The 24,465-nt window shown below is 40.5% G+C and overlaps 1 protein-coding gene across 1 annotated transcript in view; it reads right to left on the reverse strand.

Annotated features, from left to right (window-relative positions):
* LOC122558721 (polycystic kidney disease protein 1-like 2) overlaps positions 1-24,465 on the reverse strand; it is a 115,320-nt gene that overhangs the window by 86,257 nt on the left and 4,598 nt on the right. Inside the window, exons 3-8 of the mRNA XM_043707514.1 lie at positions 20,011-20,155; positions 16,821-17,047; positions 12,871-13,263; positions 8,217-8,248; positions 7,461-7,760; positions 1,522-1,656 (exon numbers count right to left, since the gene is read on the reverse strand). Of these exons, the coding sequence (XP_043563449.1) occupies positions 1,522-1,656; positions 7,461-7,760; positions 8,217-8,248; positions 12,871-13,263; positions 16,821-17,047; positions 20,011-20,155 (1,232 nt within the window). The remainder of the gene's footprint in view (positions 1-1,521; positions 1,657-7,460; positions 7,761-8,216; positions 8,249-12,870; positions 13,264-16,820; positions 17,048-20,010; positions 20,156-24,465) is intronic.

Consider the following 24,465-nt stretch of genomic DNA (forward strand, 5'->3'; position numbering starts at 1 on the left):
TGGCCTATCACCCTCACCTTAACCTCCTTCCAACTATCGCATTTCCAACGCCCCTCTCCCAAGTCCCTCCTCCCTATCTTTTATCTTAGCCTGCTTGGCACACTTTCCTCATTCCTGAAGAAGGGCTCATGCTCGAAACGTTGATTCTCATGCTCCTTGGATGCTGCCTGACCTGCTGCGCTAATTAAGAGTGGGACTCATTTCAACACACCACAACAGTCCCATTGTGGCTGCCAATAATCCTGAAGGGGACATCCGCTGATTGTATCACCAAGTTGGCATAGTGGCTCAGTGATTAGCACTGCTGCCTCACAACGCCAGGGACACGGGTTGGATTCTAGCCTCACGTGACCATCTGTGTTGAGTTTGCACATTCTACCCGTATCTGCGTAGGGTTTCCTCTGGGTGCTCAGGTTTCCTCACACAATCCAAAGATGTGCAGGTTAGTTGAATTGGCCACGCTAAATTGCCCGTAGTATTCAGAGATGTATAGGTTATGTGGATTAGTCAGGGGTAAATGTAGAGTAATAAGATCAGGGAATGGGTCTGGGTGGGTTACTCTTCGGAGGGTCAGTATGGACTAGTTGAGCCAAATGGCCTGTTTCCATACTGTAGGGATTCTGTGAAACTATCAAAACATTCTATGGGACCAGAAGCAAGTGACTGCTGTAGGAGAGCTGATGGCCAGGCTGTCCCTCTTCACTGAGATGTTTACTCTGCTTGAGCAAAATTAAAACTTTGGACTATTTAACTCACAAAACATTTCCCTTATTTCATTTAGTAATTGATGCAACTTTTTTTTTAAAATAATGATGCAACTTTGCAGCAAAAGGACTTCTACAGCCACTTTTGTTAACATAATGGTGTTTTTCAGAACACTGCCTTCCCACCCCTCTGGTCTCAGTGGCTGACTTCAGAGAGCCCATAATTAACTCAGTATTTTATGTGGCTGACAGAATTATTACTTTCTTTGTCTATTTAAGGGCTGTGCCATATTGTTCCATTACAAACATATGAAGAATATAAATTCTATTTATGAAGGTCTTTATTGCTTGGCCAAGTCTTTATATAGGAAATTAATTTACTGGAGATAAAGAACAGCCACACGTCTTGAACTTAAGATTGAGTACGGTGGCTCAGGGGTTAGCACTACTGCCTCACAATGCCAGGGACCTTGGTTTGATCCCAGCCTCGGGAGACTGTCTGTGTGGAGTTTGCACATCTTCCCTATGTCTGTATGGGTTTCCTCCTGATGCTCTGGTTTTCTCCCACAATCCAAAGTTAGGTTGATTGGACATGCTAAATTATCCATAGTGTTCGGGGATATGTAGGTTAGGTGCGTTTCCATGGGAAATGCAGGTAGGGGAATGGGTCTGGGTGGGATGCTCTTCAGAGGGTTGATGTAGACTTATTGAGCCAAATGGTGTGTTTTCACACTGTAGGGATTCTATATAATATTGAACTTAATAAATTCCCATTCAAATTCAGTAGATATAACTGAGCATACTGAATCCTCCTTACCTGAATTGTATACGTTAAGTTACTGCGGATACTAGTCAGGTGATCCAGGAATACTGCTGCCTGTTCCAACTTTACCAAATTATCAACACTTTTTACTGCATAGGAGAAGTTCACCATTAACTCTTCTGTCACCTTCTAAAGATCCAAATGATTTCAGGATAAATATAAAAACATTTGTTAGAAATCATGTCATTTTCTCCAGACTTCTACATTCTCTCTTGATAACACTTTTCTACATTTTGGAGAAGCAGGAAACTTAATGTCATCCTTCTTGACTTTCAGCTCTATTTGTATAAGACTGGACTGTAGAGGAGGAGATCTGCAACTGGATAAAATGGAGTCTTCGCTTTGCACTGCATCCAAGTCAATGTTAACTCAAAAAGACAGATATCATCACACTCATGGAACTGATGTGACTGCACATAAAAATGAGGACTGTTGGAAATCAGAGTTGAGAGTGTGGTGCTGGAAAAGCACAGCAGATCAGGCAGCATTCGAGGAGCAGGAGAATCGAGGTTTGTGGGCCAGGGTGCTGGAGAATGCAATAGGTAGATGAAGGTGGGGAGAAGGTGATAGGTTGGAGAGGAGGGAGGAGCAGATAGATGGGAAAGACGATGGACATGTCAAGAGGGCTTGCCGAGTAGGAGGATTGGGACTGGGATAAGGTGGGGGGACGGGAAATGAGGAACCTGGTGAAATCCACATCGATCCTGTTGCAGGGTCCCAAGGAGGAAGATGATGCATTCTTCCTCCAGGTATTGGATGGTGAGGGTTTGGTAATGGAGATGGCCCAGAGCTTACATGTCCTTGGTGGACTGAGAGGGTAAGTCAAAGCGTTCAACCACGGGATGGTGGGGTTGATTGGTGCGGGTGTCCCAGAGATGTTCTCTGAAATGATCCGCAAGTTGGCGTCCTATCTCCTCGATGTAGAGGAGATCACATCGGGTGCAACAGATACTGTAGATGGCATTTGTGGAAGTACAGGTGAATTTCTGTCAGATGTGGAGGATCCTTTGGGGCCTTTTACAGAGGTGAGGGGGAAGGTGTGAATGGACGTCTTGCACGACAGCAAATAAAAAATGTTTCCTTTACTGTCACTGGTATTACTCTTCCTAAGCAATTCGCTCTATTAATAATTCAATTATCAATGAATTCAATTCTAAAAGACTGTACAAGTACAAGAACTTGAACATGAACTATATTGTTTTTAATTCAGTTTTTGATATTTGTTTCCTGGTTGTTGTAAATTCCAAGAAAAAGGCATCTGGATGAATATTTGAATAGGAAGGGTTTAGAGAAATATGGGCAAAATGCTGGCAAATGGGTCTAGATTAATTTAGAATATCTGGTCAGCATTGACGACTTGGACTGAGCAGTCTGTTTCTGAGCTGTACATCTCTATGACTCTAAATGTTCAGATCAGAGAATTGTTGTGGGTCTAGTGTGTGCAAAAGCACTTATGCCAGCTTTATTTTTCACAGGTTGTGAGCATTGCTGACTAGGCCAGCATTTGTTACTCAACCTTCTTAAGGACAATTCGGTATTAGAACTGCAGCAGTCCTCCTTGTGTTGGGGTATACTAAGTGCTATTAGGAAGGGAGTTCCAGGATTTTGACCTAGTGACAGTGAAGGAACAGTGATATAGTTCCAAATCAGAATGATGTCTGGCTTGAAGAGAAATGAGGTGTTTCTATGCCTTTGTTGCCCTTGATGCCTTGGTGAATTGTCACAGTATATAGTACACACTATATCGGTGATGAAGAGAGAGAATGTTTATTGCAGTAGATGGGATGCTGATTAAGCAGGCTGCTTACCGAACTCACCTCATTAACTATTTATCCACCCCAATGGCATTCCTGATGTCCTATTCCAGCCCATCCTACCAAGCACTGTTCCCAGAAGAACATGCCATCGTCAGGGTATCCCAGAAATGATTGGCAACTTTTGTATCCATGTCATCTTCAAAGCCTATTGTGTGCCCAGATAACCACTGCCGGTCTGGAACTATCCCCTGCATAGTTTCTTGACGTTTGCCTCTGATACAGCAGTTGTGGAAATCTATGCCCCTTTGTGAGCAGGAACCTGGACATCCAGCTAGACAGAGTGGTCCAGATATGAGACTTCCTCCATCCCAGGTGGCAGCCACAGCACCAGACCTTGCTAACCTGGTCCAAGGTTGCCACCCAGGTTAAAGCAGTCTCAGCTTTCTGGAGGAAAGCATAACTCAATTACGTTCTCACTCCACCAGTGTAAGTGTCACCATCTTCTCTCTGATACCTCATGTTCACTCTTGCTCTGCTACTGTACCCACCACCCATTAAGACCCATGTTCTACCCAAAGAACAAAGAAAATTTACAGCCCAGGAACAGGCCCTTCGGTCCTCCAAGCCTGAGCCGATCCAAATCCACTTTCTAAACCTGTCGGTTAATTCCTAAGCATCTGTATCCCTCTGCTCCCCACCTACTCATGCATCTGACCAGATGCATCTTAAATGAATCTACTGTGCCTGCCTCTACCACCTCTGCTGGTGATGCGTTCCAGATGCCCACCACCCTCTGTGTGAAGTGCTTGCCACGTGTATCCCCCTTAAACTCTAACCTTGAAAGTGTGACCTCTCATTATGGAATCCTTCACCTGGGAAAAAGCTTCTCCCTATCCACCATGACTATACCCTCATGATTTTGCAACCTCAATCAGGTCCCCCCTCAATCTCCTTTTTTCTAATGAAAATAAACCTAACCTATTCAACCTCTCTTCATAGCTAGCACCTTCCATACCTGGCAACATCCTCGTAAACCTTCTCTGCACCCTCTCCAAAGTGTCCACATCCTTTTGGTAATGTGGTGGCCAGAACTGTACACAGTATTCCAAATGCGGCTGAACCAACGTCCTGTAAAATTTTAACATGACTTGCCTGCTCATATACTCAATACCCTGCCCAATGAAGGCAAGCATACTATATGCCTTCTTGACCACTTTACCCACCTGTGCAGCAACCTTCAGGGTACAATGGACCTGCACGCCCAGATCTCTCTGCCCATCAACTTTTCCCAAGGCTCTTCCATTCATTGTATAATTCGCTCTAGAATTAGTCTTGCCTAAATGCATCACCTCACATTTGTCTGGATTGAAATCCATCTGCCACTTTTCCACCCAACTCACCAGTCTATCTATATCCTCCTGTATTCTTTGACAGTCCCTTATGCTTTCTGCTACTCCACCAATCTTCGTGTCATCTGCAAACTTGCTGATCATACCAACAGTGCCCTCTTCCAGATCATTTATGGATATTACAAACAACACTGATCCCTGCGGAACACTACTGGTCACCTTTCTCCATTTTGAGAAACTCCCTTCAACTACTACTCTCTGTCTCCTGTTGCTCAACCAGTTCTTTATCCACCTGGCTAGAACACCCTGCATACCATGTGACTTCACTTTCTCCATTAGTCTACCATGGGGAACCTTATCAAACGCCTTACTAAAGTCCATGTATATGACATCAACAGCCCTTCCTTCATCTATCAACTTGTTCACTTCCTCGAAGAACTCTATTAAGTTGGTAAGGCACGATCTCCCCCGCACAAAACCATGTTGCCTATCACTGATGCCCCTCTTGCTATTGCTCGCAACATTTTCTCTCATGTGCTCTCACCCACCACAAACCCCAATAGCACTAACTTTGCATACCTTATGCACTGCCTACTCATTCATTCGGAACACCTCCCCATCTGCACCAAAATTAACAGCTATGCCACTCACTCCCATCTCCTTTACTACCTACCTCCTTCGCAGGTTAGAAGGAAAATAGCCCCCGTAGAGCAGGAACAATCAAGACATGTAGCAGGCTGCTTAACACTCAGCTTCTCATCCCTTTATAGGGAAAGCATCCTGACTGTGACAGCTTTGAGTGGCTGACTGACCATATCCAAGCCCTGGACTGGTATTAGAGGCTGCTCTTGGCATACTGTACCAGAAATCTTCTCTTGACTGAGGCTATCTGACAACTGTGACAGGCTTCCTGCCTTTATGTCTGCACTAAACAGTACAGGAAGACAGATATGAGTCTGTATCTCTAGCTGAGCGGCCAAACGCATAAAAGCAATGCAAGGCAAGGCAAGGAATTGTAAGACAGGGATGCTGTGAGCATCAAGCTAGTCTCAGAGTGAGTGAGCATGATGACAGTGAGTGAAGTGCCCAGGGAGGTAGTCCAGTCCAGTCCAGGAGCTGGGTGTTTGTCTCAGAGTGCACAGTCTCTTTGCTGCAACATTACAATAATAACTGCCAGCGCAGCCTGAGGTACAACACTGAAGTGCAAAAGTGTCCTGTAAGTGGATTAAAATGTGCCATGAGGATGGCACATATTCATACCAATGTCTGTGGATGCGAGGGGTGCATATGGCTGTTGCTCATGGAGATGTGAGTACCCAAAGTCCAACATCGTGATGCTTCAGAGCAAGTGGCAGGCTGAAGTGCTTTGATCTCAATATCAAGCATATTTGGCACATTTGTTAAGAGAGGAAGTTGAAATATTAAAAAGGGGAGCTTGGCTGTTAATAAGGTATTTAACAAGCAATAACACCCCTCAACTGGCAACTTGTCACCGCCTAGTGAGAACTCATCACACCACTTGTCAAAAACATAAATGCTGGCTCCAACATCAAGATAGGCCTCATCAGACTTTCACACCATTCTACCACAAAACCTGCCTGAGCCCACATTATTCAGAAACCTGTAAGATTCTATCCAATTGCTGCTCACAGATACTACCTGACCTGCTGAGTTTTGCCAATACATTGTGTTCATCCCCAGTACTTTGCTTTAATCCTTTAAATGCATGATTGTTTCAAGTTTAATATTTGTCTTCACAGGGACTTGAACCGATAATCATTTGATTTAGGGGCAAGTCGACTATCAACTCAGCCGTGACAGCCACTTGTATGACCATTGACCATATGCTAAATTGCTGAACCAGTTATTTCAGATTTTAAATGCCAGCAGTGCTTTGCTCTTTTTCTAAGAATGCCAATAGTGTATATTATTAAAAATTACAATTTAAACTAATATTACACACAACAATGCTGATGCCAATTTTTGGATGTGTCAAACAGTATAGGTCACTCTGTTTTTAAGAAGTGTTGTACAATAGAATAGAGACAAGGGACCAAATGATTCAGTCCTTTCAGAGAATTAACTCCAGGAGACAAACATATTTTTGCTGGAGAAACACAAAACAAAACTTAACAATAATGAAAGGTATTGCTGAGTCAACACGCTACTTAATAGAAACAGCAAGAAAAGATTAGCTGCCGCCAAGACTAAATTCACAAGCTTTGAGCAAGGAATGCAATTGAGAGAAAAGGTTCTTCATAAAATACTGAATATTTGGAACAACTCTCACAAATCAGGAGAGTTAGAAGTAAACAACAATCCCTTAAGAAAAGGGGATAAGAAATGGTGAATGTGGGACGTTGTCATAAAATAGGCCCTTGCATTCTGGATGGAGTGGGCTTAATGGATTGAAAGGCCTTTCTTAGCATCTTAGCTTCTACAACCATTGAGAAGGACAAGGGCAGCAAATACATGGGAACACAGACACCTGCACATCCCCCCCAAAATCACTCACCATCCTGATTTGGAAATATATTGCTGTTTCTTCACTGTCGCTGGGTAAAAATCATGAAATTCTCTCTCTCAGGGCATTGTGCATCAATCTACAGCATGTGGAATGCAGTGGTTCAAGAAGGCAGCTCACCACCACCTTCTCAAAGGCAACTAGGAACATACAATAAACACTGGCCCAGCTACGATAAGCACATTCCATGAATTAATAAACTTTAAAAGGCCGGCATTCCTCTGATTAATAATAAATTCAAAAAACTTGATTTTAGCATTGCTTATGAAAACAAATTATACAAGATGAAGATGGAACACTTACCTTAAAGGTGAGCTTAAGTGTCCAAAATAGGAAGCCATTTTCCTTGCTGTTATTCTCCTTGTTTCCTTCCTTACTGTTACTGTCCCTGTTTCCTTCCTTGCTGTTATTCTCCTTGTTTCCTTCCTTGCTGTTATTCTCCTTGTTTCCTTCCTTGCTGTTACTGTCCCTGTTTCCTTCCTTGCTGTTATTCTCCTTGTTTCCTTCGTTGTTGTTATTCTCCTTCTTTGCTCCGTTGCCGTTCTTCTCCCTGTCTACTTCCTTGCTGTCTTTATTCTTCTCCTTGCTTCCATTTCTTTTTAACTGTGAGTGAACGAACATAATTATTTACTGCAGCTACAAAACAAGCAGTGGCCAAAAACATAATATGATCCATCAGAATTTCATCTGACTGCTATCGTTCTTGTTCCTCCTAGATTGCCTGAGCTCATGATAATATCCAACAATGGTACAGATTACATGAAGAGCAGATAACACTGTAGTTTTGAAGAGAATTGGAATATGACAAATTAAGGTTTAAAAGCTCAATGCTTTGTTTAATATGGGTTAGATTATTCATTTTCATTTTCCCTCTCTCAGTTGATTAGGATACTCTGCCAATGTAGCAATAATTCATAGGCTCAGCACACACTTTAAAATCATGTAGACTGACAAATCTTCTGCATTGCTATTGCAAGAAGGTTACTGACATTAATTCTAAAGAAAATCTCTAATCTGTATGATTTATTAAATCATATATTTACTTAAAAAATAACTTACCCTTGTTAACCTATGTTTTTTCATGATAGGACCTGACAAAGTACATGGAGAAGCTGTTAGAAAATACATGCTGTTCAACACATACACTAAAATATACATTAAATGTGTTAAGCCACATGTTTAGCAATAATCGGGTTCACCAAAATCATTTTAACAAAATGCCAGACAGGACCTCTGCCTTATGTCTGCAGATATTTTTAATCAACATGTTCAGAAGTGCTATGACACACCACTGGAATGGGAGGATTTAAACCGAATGGTCTAGGCCAAGCAATAAAGATACTGCCACTTCACCATGAATCCCCAATCTTATTAAACAAAAACAGTTTGTCGTGAAACATGACTTTGTTGTGGATGCGGGCAATTCACCTTTTTGGTCTAACAGGTAGGGAGTTGGAGAAAGAAAACAGTGAGAAGTTTACTGTATTACTGCAAATGTTGCATGATTTTTTCTGTCAGTGCTACAGTTCATGTTAGAAGCCTTCCATAAGACCATAAGATATCGGAGTAGAAGTAGACCATTCAGCCCAACCGGTCTGCTCCATCATTCGATCATGGAGGATAGGTTTCTCAACCCCACTATCCTGCTTTCTCTCCTTGATCCCCTTAGTAATCAAGAACCTATCTATTTCTGTCTTAAATATATTTAATGATTCACCTCCAAAGCCTTCTGCCGCATTGAGTTCCATAGATTTCCCATCCTTTGGCTGATGAAATTCTTCCTCATCTCAGTTCTAAGCAGTCACCCCTTCACTCTGAGGCTATGCTGTTGGGTCCCAGTGCCTCCTACTAGTGGAAACATCTTCTCCATGTCCACTCTACCCAGGCCTCTCACTATTCTGTAAGTTTCAATCAGATCCCCCCACACCCCCATCCTTCTAACTCTAAGTACAGACCCAGAGTCCTCAGCCACTCCTCACATGTGAGCCCTTCATCCCTAGGATCATTCTTGTAAACATTCTCTAGACCTTCTACTACAACAGCCCATCCTTCCTGAGAGACAGGGCCTAAAACTGCTCACAATATTCCAAATGCAGTCTGACCAAAGCCTTATACAGCCTGAGCAGTACATCTCTGCTCTTGTATTCTAGCCCTCTTGAAATGAATGTTAACATTGCATTTGCCTTTCTGACAGCCAACTGAATCTTCATGTTAACCTTAAGAGAATCCTGAACCAGGACTCCCAAGTCCATTTGTGCTCCACATTTCTGAAGCCTTTCCCAATTTAGAAAATAGCCTGCACCACTATACTTCCTACCAAAGTACATAACCTCACACATTCTCACATTGTATTTCATCTTCAACTTCTTTGCCACTCTCTTAGCCTGTCCAAGTCCTTCTATAGTCTTCCCTTTTCCTCAATACTGCTTGTCCACCTACCTTTGGGTCATCTACAAACTTAGCTACAATGCCCTTGGGTTCCTTTGTCCAGATCGTAAATGTAAAATATGCATAGTTGTGGTCCCAACACTGACACCTGTGGCACTCACTGGCTGTCGTCCTGAAAAAGACCACTTTGTCCCCAATCTCTGCCTTCTTCCAGTCAGCCAATGCTTTAACCATGCCAGTACCTTGCCCCTAACACATGGTCCCTCATCTTATTTAGATGAGAGTTCTGTGCAGCACTTTGTCAAAAGCCTTCTAGGAGTCCAAGTAGAGCATGTCCACTTGCTCTTCTTTGTCTAACTAGCTGTGGCATCCTCAAAGAATTCCAACAGGTTTGTCAGGCCTGACCTCCTTTTGGTGAAGGTGTGCTGACTCTGCCCTATTCTACATTGCACTTCCAAGTAACCTGCAATCTCATTCTTAATAATGGACTCTAAAATCTTACCAATAACTGAGTTTGGACTAACCAGCCTATATTTTCCTATCTTCTGTCTTCCTCCCTTCTTAAATAGGGGTGTTACATTTACCACCTTCCAGTCTCCTGGGACCCTCCCTGAGTCTAGTGATTACTGAAAGATCACCACCAATGCCTCCATAATCTTCGCAGCTATCTCTTTCAGAACCCTGCAGTGTCGTCTATCTGATCTGGGTGATTTATCCACCTTCAGACCTTTCACTTCCCCAGCATCTTCTCCTTAGTAATGCCCACTGCACTCATGTCTGCCACCTGACTCTCTTGAAGTTGTAGTACATGACATGTCCCTCAACCAGCCACCTCAGACTCACTCTGTGGGGGGAATTTTCCAGATGCATCATTCAGCTTCATTATTTGACTGAGAATATCTTGGCAAATTTGGAATATGCTCAAATCCAATATTTTCTGCAAATTACTTGAAACATTCATTTGCAAAGTTGTCAGGAACAATTTTATCTGGAATTTTATGAGTTGCAGAAATCTCAATACTCTGACAACTGTACTCAAAGTGTACCACATTTTAACTTCAATCCTTCTTGGAAAGTCATTGACAATCAGGTATGAATTGCTATTGAAGACAAACAGGTTCATTCAGCCTTTCCATTGATCTGTTTTGAAATTGATTCAATATAATGCTTCTCTCTGTTCTGGTCAATGTATTGTACATAGTTTGCAACTGGAAATCACTTCTTCAGTTATTTGAAATTCCAGGCTACCACATTATGACTGAACTCTTGCTTGATACTTGGTGATACCCATATGACCTTGAGGTCTCTTTAAGACAGTTTCTCTGAGTGAAGTTGGAAATTTTTTTTGTTATAATAAAATCTCACTGATAATAATGAAGTGTTTCCTACATTCAAAGTATGCTTTCATGACTACACCACAAGGTCATAGTTTTGGTCAACCCTCAACTTGTTTCAGTCCAGACTGATGTGTTGGCCATTGTGCTACACTAAACTGAATATATGATTCAATTTTTAGAAATGGTGACTATCAATAGTTTCTCTAGAATGTGTATCTTGCTGCTTGCAGTTTATTGCGAACATAATTGATTTCAAAAGCAAATGTGATCAATTTCAGTCAAAATCTGTTCTCAAGAGACATTTTTGTAAGTTCCTTCTCATCAAGTAAGAAAACTTAAGTGTTAGCAGCCTGTCTCAATAACCATTTTCAGACTAATAATGGAGCCTGAGAATTTCACCAACTGAGACAGCTATTTTTTCTAAGACAGTGCATCTTATTCCTTTGTCTGACAGTGCTGAAGATGCATAATAGATTGGTCTTCAACTACCATCCAGCTGTTTCTGGAAATGTACTGCTCCTAAGGCTTTAGCTGGCTTTCCTGCTGCTATGATAGGCAGTAATGGACGATTATAATGTGCACAGGCATACTGTGGAAATTAGCATTTCTTAAAAGTTTCCTGAATTGCCTATTCCTGATGAAGATTCCAAAACCACGATTGAGCTTTCTTTGTGAGATATCTCAAAAGTGCAGCAACAATTGCTAAATTGAGGGGAAAAAAACCAACTGATCTTTCTAAGAAATTACTGAAGATCTTGGATCAGTTTCTGAGTTGTGGAAATTCTGGATCTACCATTATGCCTTTATCACTGCCTTACTGGCAATGTGTCTTACAAAAAAAGATAACTTGGAGAATTCACACTTTTCATTAAGTATCAGGCTGTCTTCCTGTAAATGATTTAAAACTAATTTTCCTCTCAGATCATATTCTTTAACTGATTCCTCCATGGATTAAAATGTTAACCATGTGGCAGATGAATCCACTAAGTCCTTGAAGTTTTTTGGAGAATCTTTACTGCTGAATGGTAAATGGTTGAAGCACAACCTTTCAAATTTGGAAGTATGTTTGTCGCTTTGAGTTTTCATCTATTGGAACTGCCAAAGAGCAAACTGCTAAAAACTGCCAAGAACTATTCATATCAAGTTTTGTTAATATTTTACTCTTGGATAACTTCACTAAATTTTCATCTACTTTGTGCATAGGATGAAGTTCTCTTGCTGCCACTTTCTTCAGTTGTGTCAAGTCAACGTACATACGAATGGAGCATTGTTTTGTTTAGGAACTGGAACCATATCAGAACACCACTCTATTGGTTTAATCACCACAAAAAATACTTCCACTCTTAAGCAAAAACACCAATGGTCACATCCTGTCAAGGGATGATTTGATCATGGGAGCAATTACAGCAGAATACAAGCCTCAGTTTCAATAACAGTACACCTTCCAGCCAGGTTCAGTACATAACAAAGAGTGGGCTTCCAGTTACTTTCCCCAGGTCCCATAGCCCAGGGCTGTTGAGGTTAATTGTAAATCCAGAGTTGGTGCAAACAGCTCAAGTCAGTACAGAAAATCAAACGTGAATCTACCTAGTGACATGGCTCACACCTGCACTTGACAATGCAATTTCTTGCATAATCTTTGGTGAAGCTGTGAAGACTTTTGATGTTCATTTCTATTAGCTTTTTCATTTGAAGTCTTTAATTTTAAATCAATTTTACCTGTAATAACCAATACTTATTATTCTTTAAAAAAATCACATCCTTACCTATATGTACAGATAACATTATCTTTTATTTTAGACAACAAGTTACCTATTATTCCTGTCAATCCTTTGTACCTAATTGGTGATACTATAAATAATTCCACAGTAGTATTTTAAATCAATCATATATATGTATATATGTATATACACAGAGAATATATGCTAATGACCTTAACATTTAAAAAGCATAAAACTTGCATTAAAAATCTCCAAAGAGCTTCTTACCTTTAGAATTCATTAGAATGCTCCAATATTTATCTTTGGCTTTGGATTGCCTTGCTGTAGCATTGACAGTTATGTTCACGGGGAATTCTTCAAATTGTCTCCTTACTGGACTACCATCTAAAATTGTGATCCTCACTGGAAAGTGATTCAACGGTATCAGAATAATTGAGCTTAATGTGGTCTCTAAACCAACAAGCGGCTCCATTAAATGAATGGTAATATCCCAAGATGTCTCTTTCAGAGTTAAGTTATTCAAAACATGAATGGTTGTTTGATGTACACCGGGTCCAATGAGGTGCTGAGTGGCATTGTCAACAGAGATAATTCCTGATTGTGCAGTGGACGTATAGAGGGTAATGTTTCCAATTGATGCCGTGTAGATCAGGTGGACCCCTGTAAAGAATTTAAACTTAATTTTGAGATGATCATCTGTGACTGTTTCTAAATTCAACTGGAACCTGACAGAAATCAGAAAGGACAGCATATTTCAGAATTCAATTCGATGGTAATGGAGTTCCTAATTGCACAGTTAGTCCCTTTTACACCTAACCATATGTATTTTTAACTTAAATATCAATATTTTAAAAACTAGTAATTGCTCAAAGGCCTTGATACAAGGAGAAGAATGAAGAGAATAAGCAAGGCAATACTGAAATGAATCTGCAAAATAAGAGGAGAATAGAAGTGGCAGATCAGAAAAACAATGGGAAGAACTGGCTGGGAAATTAGACTTTTGTTTTAATTTAATGCATATTGAGAAACCACTTATTGGTTATTTACCCTTCCTTCACCACTCACGGATTTCCCAGAGAAAAGGGATGAAAGTTTAGATCCAGATTGATCTGGAATTCAGATATTATCCAACATGACATTAACAATTAGAATCTGTAACTGGAGTTACAATTTCAAAATATGTTGGTGACATCAAATAATCACTAATAAATCCATAAGGGAATGCGCAAGACATGTCTTTATCAAAAACGTAGCAAGAATGTGGAACTCGCAACAAGGAGAAGATAAGGCAAATATCAGAGATGTATTTAAGGGCAAGTTAGATGAACACATGACAGAGAAGGAAATAAAAGAATAAATTATACTGTTGGAGTTAGATAAACATGATCCGGAAGAAGTACATGATGTGTGTAACACTGACACAGATAGGCAAAAACCGAATAATCTGTCTTGGTGTTGTTACCTCAATGAGGTGAGTTATAACACGCAGGAGCACAGTGGTTCAGGGGTGCCTGAAGTTTCAAAGTACAGGTAATGAAGGTGTGACAGAATGCTGACTCCAGCCTGTCAACTTCTGCTTTTAACTGAAGGCCATTCACCTGCATGCAAGCAAATCCCTCAGAAGAGGTGGCTTCTCAATGTCAATGCGTTAATCACGGAACTATTGCAACATTAACATGGTTTCTGAAATTTAACTTGGGGTGCATAGGTTTCATAGAATTCACAGGGAAAGCAAAAAGAGCAAACACCAACGATGGCAGGGGTTGAAGATATAACGGGAAAATATATCAATAAATACTGAAATCTCACAGAAAATCTCTTATCTGTTTGTATGGAAAGTTTTGTTCAACAGCTTTGAAGGATTATGTACCTGATCGCCACATTACAGTTGTGATCTGTCAGATCTGTACCCATGCTGCATTAGTATGGACTGAAGTGAGTTTGAAGATAAGCAGCAGAACCACCCACAGTGGGAAAACGCCTCTGGGGCCACCACCAGCAACACTGGAACCAACAGCCTGCACTTCACAATGGTGAGAGCCTCGCCATTGGGTAGAGCGGCAGAGAGTATCCTCCTCAAAACATCTCCAGTGCCTCAGGAAGCTCAAGAGCTGTCCGCATGTGGCAGACACTGGCAACCTGCTGGGAACAATACTTACTGCCAGATTGACGTTGTACCCATGCTTTACTGGTGGCTTTCAAAATCACAACTACCTCAAATTCTTTGCCTCTGGCTCCTTCCAAGATTTTGCCCAAGGTGTCTGCAGAATCCTGCAGTCAACAATTCACAAGATGACTTTTGGCCAGTATGCCAGGGTCAGCAGTGTTGTTCTCATTTCCATTGACGATGCCTGTCAGGGTGAGTGGCTGCTCAGGTTTACCACTCTAAGTGGCTTCCCGCAGGTACATGGTATCACCGACCTTTATAAACAATGTAGGCCCTACCCCATCACCACCCCCACCCCCAATGCCCCCAAAATCACTCACGAGTATATGACAACCAAAAGAGGTGTCATTCCACCAATGTGAAAGAGATGTACAACCACAAAAACAATTAATTGGAGGTTTGCATGGAATTCCCAGGCATTGTTGTGTGATGGATCCTCACCACAGCTCATTTTGGTGAAGTAGATATCTGGTAGCCCGTTACAAATTACATTGGTATGATACACATTGTTACTATGAGGAGGATCTCTGTTAGTTCTTACTCCTTCCAGATCTAAAGCTGTCCCTCTTACCCAAAACTATGACATCATCATTTTGTGTGCTGCTAAATGCATTCCCCAGCATTAACCCTTTCAGACCCTTATACCACAGGCAGCTGTCATTGATTCTGTCATCCTGTGGAAATTCACCTTCCCTGATGCTTGAAACAGATTCAAAAACTGATTGCGTTCAAGATGAAAGTAATCATGAGAGGAGGGATATGCAGTTAAAATATGATTGGTGATATCCATGAGGATATTAACCAAAAGCAATGAAATACAAGCCATACACCATTCACATGTATCATTGAGTAAGCTGTCAGCATAATAAGGATGTATATCTAGGCCCTGGACAGGTCTAGAGATATCCTTCAGTATGCACCAGTCAGAATTCAGGAGATTTCCAAATGCAGGCACAGAGCACAAAGTCTCATCAAACAAGCTGACAAAGAGGAGTAGACAGACATGATGCAGCATGTGTATCAACAGTGGCATACATTTACAACAGGAATGCCCTCATTGTTCTGTGTGAAGAGCTACATGTAGGAGTGAGCGGGTAGGTACGGGGAGATGTGTGGGATACAGTCAGAGCAATAGGACAACACAGTGAAAGTGAAAAGAGGGTCGGGGAAACAGACATGAGTAACAAACAGGAGAACAGGTCATAGACACACACCAAACAAATCCTCAACAGTGTTCAGTGCATTACACATAGTAACTGCACCAAATGCTGAAATATTGCATTTTGTTAATTGCTTCCTGTATTACACAACAAACATGTTACACATGCAAGCCATGCAGCAATCATATTGCCATAAAGTCAGATCATTTAGTTGTAAAAAGTTCTAAAAGTTCAGTCACAGGGAGAACTGCTGTCTATAAAATATGTGGAACAATGGCCCTGTGACCACATCAAATTTCATTCATTACCCAAAAAGCCATCTTGCAAATTAAGATTTAATATTATCTTGTACCCAGATTAAATGCAACACTTTTGAAGAAACACTATTCTTATTGAGATTTAATTTGGAAAGGCTAGAGAGATTGTATTGGTTCTAATATTGTCATTGAAATCTTTCATCACGAATGGCTATAAGATGTGTATAACATTTAGACTACTGTTAATTTTACAATCAAATGTCCTGTCACTATTCTGACTGGCATGTAGACAATATTCATCTAACTACAGGAATAGATCTACAACCTAGGAATGTTATTGTTTAGTCAAGAAATGCAACAAATGCTTTTTCAACTATCGTGCTATAAATGGACTAATTTAGATTTTAATCCATATCAGATTTGCATGCTATAGTGAAGTAAAGAGAAAGATATATTTCTGGCTTACACTTTAAAAAAAGATGCCTATTGTTAATCGATTTCAACTTGGGAAAAAAAATGATTTTGTTACAACTCTGAAACCTAGATTTGAACCTGACAGTTTCTGCTAAAAAAATCAATAATGGAAATTAATCAGAAGCAATAAGTTATGAATTATGATAGCTTAAACATTACCTTTACCAGTTGCAACATCAATCAACAATGTACGTCCAAATGGAACTCTGCAAGTGGGAATCACATCGGATTGGCCCGAGCTGGAACACTGGACATCACTGAAATCATTGGATAACTCTTGAATGAAAACAGCTTTTTCAGCTTCAAGGTGACTGTTCTTTGAATGGCATTCAACGTGAATTTGGAAAAGTCCAGATCTTCTGTATGTGTGCAAGATCCTGAATGATCTAATTTACACAGCAATCAACAGATACACCACTGATAATTACAGATACAGTACATTTTGTAATGTTGACTAAGTGCATTTCAAAATTAATCACTTTCATGTAGATAGCATTTTTAGAGATTTTAAATATATTTTTTCATGGGATGTAGGCATCCTTGATTGTCCTCAAACTCTGCTATTTCAAAGAGCAATTAAGAGTCAACCAGAATTGCTGTAGATCCAAAATCACATGAAGGATGGCAGATTGCCTTTTTTAAACAAACATTAGGAGACCAGATGGATTTTTGGATATTTGATTGACAGTTTCATGATTGGTAGTTCTGAGACTAGCTTTCAACTCCAGATTTATTAATGGCAGATCTTAAACCCATATCCCCAGACCATGAAGCTGGTTCTCTGGATTACTAGTGACATTACCACTACACCACCATCTCCCATTGGTCCAACATGACTTACAGGAGTGCTATCAAACAAAGTTTGACATGGAACTAGACAAGAAGAAATTGGGGTCAAGATTAGAGTAGTGCTGGTTGAAGGGCTTTTGCCCGAAACATCGATTTTCTTGCTCCTCGGATGCTGCCTGACCTGCTGTGCTTTTTCAGTACTACTCTCATCATGACTCTAACCTCCAGCATCTGCAGTACCCACTTTCTCCAAGGAGAGATTGAGACAGATAATCTATGCTTGATCAGAAAGGAGTGTCTTTGTAAGAGGAGAGTGAGGCTCAGAGATGTGGGGGAGGGTATTGAAGGGCTTAGACATCAGGAAATATAATGGAGCAATGATGGAGCAATCTAAAAGATCAGGAATGTACAGAGACCAAAATGGGAGGAAGGTAGGACGATTAAATGACTGAAGGGGTTTGCCCTACATGTGGGGTGCTGAGGCCATGAAGGAATTGAAAACAAGAACAAAAATCTTAAAATGGAGGCGCTGTTGGATAGTAAGCTGGACAGGGGGAATTGGTGCACCTTAGGTTACATTTGGCACAGTGTTGGTTGAGCTCAAGTTTCTGTCAGGAAGAGGTGGGAAGCTGAGGAAAACAGCATGTTTATGCGTAACGTTGACCAAAATTATATCATATGGGTAACGTTGACCAAAATTATATCAAAGGTACAAAATGCAGGACAGGCAACACTGTGCCATAACGTGTGCTCTAGCAATAATGTGACACAACATACACGGTCATATTGCTATAACATTACAAAATATGTTTAGAATCAGGGACACCTAATGAAACTAACTTGCAGTACTTTCAGGTATGATTCTAATTTCATAATACAACTGATTGTTGTGCAGAATAAATTAAAGTTGCCAGATATTTATGGAATATAAATATAATTCCTTGTTATGGGGCTATGCCTTACAGAACATTCCAAACTGCTTACCAAACAATCATACTCAACTATTGTATGACAGCACAATCATATTTACAGGGGCTATGTGAAATTGTATCAGCTGGAATTAAATTCTTTGTGTACAGTAGCTGAAGAATTCATTTTTTTATCCTAGAAAGTCAAAGATCTAACTTGTTCATCAATTTCTTCTTGTTAGTTATCTACTTGTTATTCCCTTATTGGTCATTTTGCATTTTCTGTACATTTAACCGAACTGGGAGTTTCTGAAGACAGATTGTAAACAATTTTTATTCAGTTGACTGTTTAAAATTTTTCAGAAATTAAAATATAGAGGTGGATCAACATGCTCACCATGGATCACCATTTCAAATACATTGAAACTCTTTTGTCAATTATTTGTTGTGGAAACTCTATTTGAACTGTGTCTACATTTGCTTGTGAAGACTAGCTATGGAGCTGTGATCAGTGTTTTCAATGTTAAATGTCAGACTTGTTAAACTGTATTTTGTGGTGTGATCTTATAGCTTCAAGCAGTTCCACATCTCAGCCATTGGTTGTCTTTGCAGCAGGTTCATGTGTAAATATGAAATTATGTTAAAATACATTATAAAGATCATTGTATTTGCTCCCAGTTTTATGTTCAGTTTTCATACTGGTCCCACAAGAGCAGTCTGACTGCTCTTTTTTCATACAATTGCTGTGCTGACTATACTAAAATGTATAGAATACACCTTCACTTCCCTCACATCCATTGCTGGACCATTTTGCTCTGTGAACTAAAGCATATTTAAGGTGGCACAGTGATTCAGTGGTTAGCACTGCTACCTCACATCACCAGGGTCCCAGGTTTGATTCTAGCCTCGGGCAACTGTCTGTGTAGAGTTTGCACATTCTCCCCATGTCTGTGTGGGTTTCCTCCCACATGCCAGGTGAACTGGCCATGCTAAATTGCCCATAGTGTTGGGTGCATTAGTCAGAGGGAAATGGGTCTGGGTGGTTTACTCTTCAGAGAGTTGGTGTGGACTGGTTGGGCCAAAGGTCCTGTTTCCATACTATAGGGAATCTAATCTATGCAGGATTGTTATTTTCTCAACCACCATTTGCATGTTTCATAAGAGGTCTCCTGACTGTCAGCCAAGCTTCCTACTTTTATACTGTCAGAAAATTTTGAAATCCCAAATCCAAGTTATCAAATTAAATGGAGAGTAAAACTCAATCCTGCATTGACCCCTGAGGCACATGAATTCCAACCTTTCTCCAAACTGAGCATCACTCATTAATGCTCACCATTTCTTTCCTGCTAGCCAACGAGTAGAATAATCAGCTAAAATTTTACTACTGATTGAAAGAAAAAGATTGTCCAGGGTCTATCCTTCTTGGAAAGTAAATGTGGGTCTTAGCCAAGCAAGTTTATAGCTGGAACGTAGGTTTCCCAACAGAGTGAGGAACTGAGCAAATTTTATGTTTTGATTATAAGCTGATGTAGGGCAATGGAAACAATATTCAAAATCAAAATACTTTATAACCCAATAAATGGTTATGCTACTAACGTTTACACTAAATGTACATTCAACACTTCCATTTTGAAGTAGGTAGGTCTACTCACTGCTCTGGAATTTCAGTATTAATCATGCGGCCATCTCCAGTGTCAACTGAGCAAATGATTTTAAAAGGTGTGTAATGTGATCTTTCGGATGAAATGGTGAGAATGTTCCAACTTGAAGAGGTTACTCCCTGTGACAGCTGCAGACCTGAACCAATAGAACATTGTATTGAACAGCCTAAATGAATGGGAAGCACTTCAATATAATTTCATATCCTGGGGGCTGACTATTATTGTGTTCTTTAAATTATTGATTAAAGTACTTAAACAATATGACAATCTGAAAGTAAATTAAATTGAACAAACCATAAAGGTTCCATTTCATATTTCAGGAACCTTATAAAGTACTCACTTTGTTAATATTTACTGACCATTATTCTTCTTTATTAATAAATATTCATTTCAGGAAGATAATGGAATGTACCTGTATTTGAATGATTGATTGGTTCACAGTAGATATATATGCTATGCTAAATTATATTGTATAACCACTTACAAATGAACAAAAGCATCAGAAATGCAATTTATTATTTAAAGATGGTAACCTGAGAGTTTTCTGTTTCAGACAGTAATTAACCATCTCTGTGTATGATGTATATCACTTTCCTTCCTATTCATTTGAGCTATTGTGATTAAAAAGCACATTCGTAAAATTGATCATAGCAAAGGGCTCTATTCAGAACAGCTGTATTGTTGTATTATTGTATAAATGTAATCAACAGTCTGGAGGTAGCTTGTAAGATTTAACTGTTAAATTAACTGTTAACACTTTCTCCTGAGGCTGCTGCTCAAAGCCAACCTGAAGCAAAGTGATCTAAACAGGCATATTCCTCCAATCAATTAAAAGCTATTGCTACAGCAAGTTTCTTTAAATTAGCGGCTGTTTGGCATTCCTTGTTTGAAAGTTAATATGCGACCTGAAGATTCTTGTAGTGCAATGGTAGTGTCCTTACCTCTGGGTTACAAATCCTGGATTCAAGTCCCACCTGCTCCAGAGATGTGTCATAACATCCCTGAACAGGTTTATTAAAAATGACCTTCAAAAATATGCTTACATGGTAAGAGACTGTGGACCTCCCATGGGCTTGGCTGAAGTACCCACCAACAGGCCCCGGTAGTTGGGTGGGGGGGTCATAATTCCTGACTGCCTGCCTCCCTTCTATGGCTATGTTTGTGTTTAGTATCCTTGGAAAGAGAGAATGGTGGTGTCCACTGATTCCCTCAAAGCTTGAAATGTTACCCGATGCTCAAATGTGGAGGAAATTATTTCCTTTTGCTTTCATTTTGTTCAGTATTCCAAGGTTGTTCAGTTGATTTATTGTTTTACACAAAATGTGTCTTTTATATGTGGGGAATTCTAGCTGATGAGAAGACATTATGGGTGTGTTTATATGAGCTATATCATGTCTACAGCACAAAAACAGGTAAGTGAGTCCAGTAAACCAAAGTTAGCATCTCCACTTGAAACAACATCCTTCTCCCCAAATCCTGCCCCACTATGTAAGCTTACCAGCATTCCTTTATTCCTCAGATAATAATCTAGTTTCCCCTTAAGTGTATGTATGCCATTTGCTCAACCACTGCTAGCAGTACCACATTTCACAATCTCTCAATTCTTGGGATAAAGATGTTTCTCCTGAATTTCCTAACAGATCTATTATTGACAAACTTATATCAATGACCTGCTTCACAATTAATCTAAAATAAAAACAGAAATTGCTGGAAAAGGTTAGCAGCTCTGGCAGCATCTGTGGAGAGAAATCAGAGTTATTGTTTCGGATCGAGTGGCCCTTCCTCAGAACCGATGGTAGGTAGGAAAATGTCAGTTTTTCAGCAGAAGATAGGGGGAGGGGGTAAGGAGTAAAGGATAGGTGAGGATAGACCCCAAAACAAGAGACATACAGTTGGACAGACAAAGGAGTGGATAACAATTTGGTTGGGAGGGTGAATAGCTATTAATTGAGGCTGTTAGTGGCTAATATGAGGGGCATGGATAGGGTGAATAGGCAAAGTCTTTCCCCTGGGGTTGGGGAGTCCAGAACTAGAGGGCATTGGTTTAGGGTGAGAGGGGAAAGATATAAAAGAGACCTAAAGGGCAACTTTTTCACGCAGAGGGTGGTACGTGTATGGAATGAGCTGCCAGATGGGACTAGACTGGGTTGGGATATCTGGTCGGCATGGACGGATTGGACCAAAGGGTCTGTTTCCATGCCGTACATCTCTATGACTCTATGTGTAATAGCCAACTATGTGATCACTAGACCTGACGTGTGGAGGTTGGGATAAGGACATGGGAGAGCTCAAGCTCTAAAATTATTGAACTCAGTATTGAGCACAGAAGGCTGCAGCATCTGGGGGCGGTGGGGGGAGGTGTTGGGAGTGAAGAAAGAGTGGACCAGGTGTTCTGGAAGGAATGGTCTCTGCGGAGGGCTGACAAGGGAGAGGAGAGGAATATGTGTCTGGTGATAGCATCCCACTGGAGGTGCGGAAATGGTAGTTATTGATCCGCTGGATGTGGATGCTGGTGAGGTGATAGGTGAGGACAAGAAGGAGAAAGTGAGGACTGCATCAGAGTCAAAAAGTATGGTGCTGGAAAAGCACAGCACAGCCGAGGAGCAGGACAATTGATTTTTCGGGCAAAAGCCCTTCTTTAGGATGAGGGACGAGGAGGACCCTATCACTGTTGTGGGAGGGAAGAAAGGGGTGGAAGGATAGGGCAGACCCAGTTGAGAGTTCTGTCAACAATGGTGCTGTGGAATCCTCAGTTGAGAAAGAAGGTGGACATTTCAGAGGGTCCCTTGTCAAAGCTGGCATCATCAGAACAGATGCCCCTCTGGGACACCATGGTCCTCTCTTCCTCCACTATTCCATCCATGTACCTGTCTAAATGGTTTTATTTGACAAAATTGAATTCACCTCCTATACTACCTCTGGCAGCCCATTCCAGACACTCACTATTGTCTGTGTGAAACAAATTGCCCCTTTGGAACCTTTTGTATCTCTCTTCTCTGACCTTATGCCTATGTATAAAAAGATTTTAATAAGGAAATAGCAGAGGCAATCTTTAAAAAACAGAACAGTTTCAGAGGACCGGCAAAAATCTAATAGTATTCCTATTTCTGAAGAAAGAGCTGGAACAAATCCAGAGAGCCAACTTCACAGGCATTATTAGATGGTGTTTGGGAGGTTAAATATGATATCAATGCACTACTTGATCATAAGACTTTATCCTCAAAATGTAAAAGATTATTGAATTGACCAGCAATGTGAATGGGTTTTAATACAGTGGATAAAGCTCTTTTCTATATATATTAATAATGGAAAATCAGACATTAATATATGTAAAGGATTCGATGAGTTAATTTTCACATTAACGTACTGACAGCTGTTAACTCTTTGAATCAGTTTTCAAGTATTAATGATGAATGAAAACAATAAGCCATGTAATAATACCAAAAAGTCTTTGAAATGCTCACAACACTAAAAATATCAATCAATCTATTAAACTCCTTTTGACACATTTGGCCTTGGGTTGAGTTTCTAACAATCATAAATAGAACTGAGCCCAGTAAAAAGAGGCAGGACTTCAGGAGGCAGAAACCCAGACTCCATCTGCACTGGCATTTGGAACTCAAAGCTGTCAGTGAATAGGCAAACATTGGGAGAGTGATGTTAGGAGATGGCCCGACTTGCACTGTCTGAATCAAAGATGAAAACTTTGTCTGATGCATCTCTGCATCATCCACTAAAATAAATCAAAGTGTCTATTCTTGTCCAATTGTATGGTAACTGTTCCTGCCTCCAAAAACACGAAATATGGCAAAATTGTCAATTGGTAACATGAATATGAAAAAGCATAAAACAATGTATGGCCTTGATGTTATGTTGTGGCTTCTGTTTTATTGAAATCCCTCTCTATATCTCTCTCTAGTAGCCAAGGTTTTTATTCTGTTTAAAGTAAACTTTTCTAAGTATTGTAAAGAACGAAATACTATAAGGGGATTTCTGTGGACAGAAACATCACTTGGGATTCTATGCATCAACAATTAATGGAATAATTTCAGTTAGTCAAAGTGTCAGTGGCATGACACATTATTAGCTGTTGCTGAAAATGTGTTGCTGGAAAAGCGCAGCAGGTCAGGCAGCATCCAGGGAACAGGAGAATCGACGTTTCGGGCATAACCCCTTCTTCAGGAATGAGGAACGTTTGTCCAGCAGGCTAAGATAAAAGATAGGGAGGAGGGACTTGGGGGAGGGGCGTCGGAAATGTGATAGGTGGAAAGAGGTCAAGGTGAGGGTGATAGGTCAGACTGGGGTGGGGGCGGAGAGGTCGGGAAGAAGATTGCAGGTTAGGAAGGCGGTGCTGAATTCGATGGATTTGACTGAGACAAGGTGGGGGGAGGGGAAATGAGGAAACTGGTGAAACCCGAGTTCATCCCTTGTGGTTGGAGGATTCCT

This window comes from Chiloscyllium plagiosum, chromosome 17 (genome assembly GCF_004010195.1).
Source record: "Chiloscyllium plagiosum isolate BGI_BamShark_2017 chromosome 17, ASM401019v2, whole genome shotgun sequence".
In the NCBI taxonomy this organism is placed as follows: domain Eukaryota; kingdom Metazoa; phylum Chordata; class Chondrichthyes; order Orectolobiformes; family Hemiscylliidae; genus Chiloscyllium; species Chiloscyllium plagiosum.